The following is a 5,517-nucleotide window of genomic DNA, read 5'->3' on the forward strand; positions in this document are numbered from 1 at the left end:
AGTTTTGAAAGGGGTAAAAGTCCTAGATGGTTATGCTTTAAATATTTCACGTTGTATCCAACTTAGACAGTGTAAGATTATAGGTTTGAAGAGCCATGATGGTTATATTTTGATGCAGCAACTTCTTCCTATCGCATTACGAGGAGCATTACCAAAAAAAGTCATTTCACCTCTAATTGAGTTATCTTGTTTCTTTAGGGAAATATGTTCCAAAGTCTTGCAAGTGGAAGAGCTTGACCGACTTACATCTCGAATTGTACTGACTTTATACAATTTGGAGAGAATCTTTCCTCCCTTATTTTTTACTGTTATGGTGCATTTAGTCGTCCATTTGGCCACTGAGGCTAAAATTGTTGGCCCGGTTCACTATAGATGGATGTATCCCATTGAGAGGTTGGGTGTGACGCCTTGTATCCAATTGTGTTTTTAACCTACATCACATTGACATCCCAATTTAGTCAATCTATAATTATACTGTTTTTCATGTAGGTATCTCCAACGACTAAAATCTTATGTTCGTAACAAAGCCCATCCAGAGGGCTCTATTGCAGAAGGATACATAGCTGAAGAATGCTTAATATTTTGTGCGCGATATTTGGAATCTGTTGAAACCGTATTCAATCGACCCTTAAGAAATGTTGAAGATTCCACAAGGGCAATAATGAATATCGAACTTGATCAAAAGTCATGGATACAAGCACATCGTTATGTGCTATTTAACAATGATGAAATTCAACCATATCGAATGTATGCAATATTTATGAGTTATGATATATAAATAAGTTTGAGTTTCCTATTTTAATACTTGCAATAGTAACATAAGTTAGGTTTGTATATATAGAGAACACAAGGAGCATATAAAGAGAAAAAGTCGTCCGCGTCGTCTAACTAATGAAGTTTTTAATAAGATGCATATGGAAAAGTTTTGTGAGTGGTTTCGATCGTATGTAAGTATGTAACTATTAAATAATACTATTACCATATATAATTTTTAATGTAGAGATTAATGTAATCATTTTAATGGATCCTATAATATATCAGGTTGTAGCTATGGATGACACAAGAAAGCAACAACTTACTGATGAAATCAAGTGGCTTGCTCAAGGCCCAAACACTCTAGCTAGATGATTCAAACAATATGTTGTTAATGGTTTTAAGTTTCGAATTAAAAATTACGAGAAGGCAAAGAAAACTCAGAATAGTGGGGTTTGTGTGGCCACTGAAGAAGGCACCATGTATTATGGTGTTTTATTTGATATCATTGAGCTGAATTATTTTGACAAGTTGAAATATGTACTATTCAAATACAATTGGGCTGATGTGAACACAGGCAGAGGCTACAAGATAAATGAATATGGTTTTAACCTTATAAATTTTTTGCATTTGATACATACTAGAGAACGGTTAATGATGAACCATTTGTCTTGTCATCTCAAGCTTCACAAGTTTATTATGCGGAAGATGTAAGGCATGAAAATTGGTTGGTTGTTCTTAAAACAAAAGTGAGGGATGTGTTTGATGTTGGTACTAGTGAATTGTGTGATGGTGATGTTGACACTCACTATGATAACGAGCCGTATAATATCATAGTTGAAGACACTCATGTGGATGTGAATGAAAACCTCAATTGGGCTAGAAATGATATAGATGGAACAACAATCAATTTACCACTTCCACTTGATAACCAACTGATCGATGAAGATGATTTAGATGTGGATGTCTAGTTGTTGAGTTCAACTAGTTTGATTTTAATTTATTTATTCTCATGCTAATCTTTCAAACATTATTTGCTTTTGAATATAAATTTCAAATTTCTTAGTTTCGTATATGTATGGCAACCTATGTTTTGCATTTTTTTTTCTTTTTTTTTTTTTTGAATTTTTGTCGTGCTTTGACAAAAAACTAGTCTATTTACTTAAGTAGCAATTTTAGCCTCAGGAACTGTTAAATAAGCATTTGAATGAAAATCTGAATTTAAACCGTGTTTAAACTCAACCATTTATTAGTTGGTGCAAAAAGTGCTAGCAAATATGAATTACATAGATTCCTATTTACAGTAACCCTGTTTAGAGATCTTATATTCCACTCATCTTTATAATTCTTCTTTGTCTCGTGTGTGAATGAGTTGAGCACGCATTTTTAATGATTTGGCTTCATTTTCTCCATATTGATAGTGCTATATTGATCTTTTATGCATTATAGTTATTGCTTGTCTTTCTTGCTATAGAATTCTGTGTGTGAATAAGAGTTGCATCATACCCTTCTAACCATGAAACAAAATGACCAGATCAAGAGAGTTCCTATAGGTTTACATCCTACTCTTCTATACCATCAACCAACAAATAACAAAAAAGGAAAAACAGAGGTCTTAATCACATACCCATTGTGGATGTAGGCCTAAGCCAAACCATGTAAATTATCTGTTTTCTTCTTTATGATTTTGTTTGCATCAATTTGCTACTTTGTATCCGATCTCAAATTTGTGTGGGTTTGTCAGGATACTTGACTAGTTGCCATTGAAGTATATTGTATGGGTTATTAATGAGGACATCTATATTTCTTTTAATAGATAACTGATGGTTTTTTTTATTTTAATGTTTGTTGTTAGATATAGCTATTACAAACTTGGACTGGAAAATCAGCATCTTAACAATATAGTTTTTATGCTCTCTCTAGTTTTAACTTTTAGTTTGCGAATGTAAGTATATCATATCTTGAGAAAAAAAAAGTCTGCACCTGTCTAATAGAGGTGAGTATAGTCATGTATGTCTGCACCTGTCTGTATGTAGTAGTATTATTGTGTCATGTTATTTTATTGTATTAGAAAGGGGAGCTGAGTCTAACCCTGTTTTTCTAATTTCACTGGAATCTTGCCAATTGTTGTGGGTGATCTGTTCCTCTTCCCATGCATTGTGTATAGAAATCTCCTTAGAAGTAAACAAAGAAAATAATCTTGTGAGGTGTATATAAGCTTTTCCTATGGCTTATGTTCTTTAATATCCTTATTATACTATGATAAATGCTCATTTAATTTGATTAATATCTTTGTGTTTTATTAATTACATCTATTGTTAATCTAGCAGATATGGCAAAGAAACGACTTAGAACTTGCAATCTTGAGAATGAGTCCCAGAACAAGCGATCAAATGGCTCTTCACAGCCTAGCCAGTTAAATAATTCTTCACAGCCTAGCCAACCAAATAACCCTTCACAGCTTCACACACCAAGTGGAACTTCACAACCTAGTCACTCAATTGGCCCTCCACAGCTAGAATGGCCAAATAGAACTTCACAACCTAGTCGTTCAAATGCCTCTTTACAGCTTAATCGGCCAAATGGAACTTCACAGCCTAGTCAATCAAATGGCTCTTCACAACCTAGTTGGTCATATCCCTTCCTCACATGCTCCATCACATGTTCCATATCCTCAATCTCAAGAATCAGAGGTTAACCCTTAGTTTGAAGATGATTTAGATGAGGACTGGTTAAGGGAAGAAGAAATGCAACGTACAGGTATTATTACATTTTTAGTTGAGGTACAAATTACAAGTCAACCTTCACTTCCATGATATATTTCGTTGTTGTATTGTAATAGATGAATTGACCAAACGAAACATGTGGGGAATTACATGTATGGTTGAAGTGTGGAATTTGACTCCAGAAGAACGCATTATGCTCACCTTCAACAAGGATTTGTAGATTGTTTCTACAGAGGGTGGTATATTCAGTCACTTCATAGGCACCATTGCTAAGAAGCCACACTTATGCCCAATTAAGTACAAGAATTGGCATGAAGTGCCAGATTCGTAAAAGAAGATTGTTGAAATACTATTGAGGTAATTTTCAAAATACAAGTATTTTGTGATAATTCTACTATAAGAGAGATCATATGCATGTGAAAAACACAATCTTCCATGCTATTATAGTTGAAGTAAAAATAAAAACATGAGAATTAAGCAAAGAAATGCACAAATTTAGTTTATATTATTGTATTGATAATTTTAAGAGTGTTCATAACATGAAAAAACATACAATCGTAGTCCAAGTTTGCCATTCCTCAAGATGAGAGAAGGGATATGATTAGGCATCGAACATTGAAGTCAATGGGAGAGAAATGGAGAAATTGGAAATGTAGTTTAAAAGCAAAGTACTATGATGACACAAAGACAGCAGCACAAATAGTAGCTACTACGCCTTTAATAGCTAATCGTGAGCACTATGTTGACCTTGTCACGTATTGGTTTTCAAAGGAAGGACAGGTATACATAGATGTATGTTTCCTATCAAATAATACAATGTCATTATATCATTTTTTTTAAACATATTGTTATGCATTTATGAGTGAAGGAACTTAGTACAACCAATAAGGAAAGTAAGTGAGAGCAAACAAGTGCACATATAGCAGGATCTAATACTTATGCACAACATGCATATGATATGGTATTTCAAACTTCATTCCTTGTTTTATATTTTGAATTTGGTTAGCACATTGTATTATGAATTTATTCTCAAACGATATGATTGTTAATAGGAGCAAAAAGATAAGATTGCACTAGATCGAGCAAAATTATATATACCGCTTCACAAAAGGAATGATGGGACACCAGTCAATGAAGCAGCAACTACAAAAATTGTATGCCCATTTAATAAGTTACATTTTAAATTCTAATGTGTTTGTGGCAAACAATCACTCTCACTCTTTGCCTTCTTGTTTTTTTCCTCCCATTTATGCTATAGGAAAAACTAGAAGCTTTGATGAGCTCACAACCAAGTAGCTCCGAAGGAAATGTTAGTAGACGTATATCTTGGTCACCAAATGATATTTATTCTCAAGTGATGGGTAAAGAGCATCATGGTCGTGTTCGAGATTTAGGATTTGGGCCTACTCCTTCCAAGCATGGCTTCATGTGTAATAGTTTTGACCACTTAAGAATGGTTTCTGATAAAGAGAGAATGAGAGACAAAGACACTATAATTGAGTTGAAGGAACAACTAAAAACTTAAGGTGATTAGTTGTAAACTCAAGGTATTCAGTTGCAAGCTCAAGATGCTGTAATAAACTCTTTAAAAGAGCAAGTAGCATTTTTGATGAGACAGAGACATAGTTCTAGTGGTTTGCAGGTATAACTACATATAACATATTCTTTTATATGATGTATTTATCTTATGTTATCCTTTTCTAAATTTATGCATACTTATGTAAATTTTATTGTATAAATTAGGCGACAGATGGATCTAGTGGCATTCCAGACCAAGCTTCTCCACAAACACATCAAAGATCCTCTTTTGGGAGTCATGAAATGCAACCTTTTAATCGGAGTAAGTCATCATTACAATACACATACATTGACACAAATTTAGAACCATTGTTAATGACTTCTTTACCAATAAATTGTTAGTTAGTTTGGACAAAATTGAGATTTGATAGGTTGACTTCTCTACTTTGTTTCCTTTATTGGCATCTGTAAAAATACCAAACAAACCAGTGAAATAGAGAATTAGGCAATCGAACAAATT

General features: G+C 33.5%; 1 protein-coding gene across 1 annotated transcript; it reads left to right on the top strand.

The window, feature by feature from the left end:
* The first annotated feature begins 4,103 nt into the window (after nt 1-4,103).
* On the top strand, nt 4,104-5,004 carry LOC145814725 (uncharacterized). Its single transcript, XM_082911743.1, has 3 exons — nt 4,104-4,259; nt 4,532-4,633; nt 4,738-5,004. The coding sequence occupies exons 1-3, from the start codon at nt 4,104-4,106 to the stop codon at nt 5,002-5,004; spliced, it is 525 nt and encodes a 174-aa protein (XP_082767869.1).
* The last annotated feature ends 513 nt before the right edge of the window (nt 5,005-5,517 follow it).

The sequence above is a fragment of the Camellia sinensis genome, chromosome 2 (assembly GCF_055761805.1).
Source record: "Camellia sinensis isolate YWXY chromosome 2, ASM5576180v1, whole genome shotgun sequence".
NCBI lineage: Eukaryota > Viridiplantae > Streptophyta > Magnoliopsida > Ericales > Theaceae > Camellia > Camellia sinensis.

What these genes read in the sequence shown, in the direction of transcription:
- LOC145814725 (XM_082911743.1), top strand. Translation starts at nt 4,104, where the DNA reads ATGGGAGAGAAATGGAGAAATTGGAAATGTAGTTTAAAAGCAAAGTAC. An exon ending in GGTTTTCAAAGGAAGGACAG is followed by an intron (nt 4,260 to 4,531) that starts GTATACATAGAT and finishes GATTGTTAATAG; the next exon opens with GAGCAAAAAGATAAGATTGC. An exon ending in AAGCAGCAACTACAAAAATT is followed by an intron (nt 4,634 to 4,737) that starts GTATGCCCATTT and finishes TTTATGCTATAG; the next exon opens with GAAAAACTAGAAGCTTTGAT.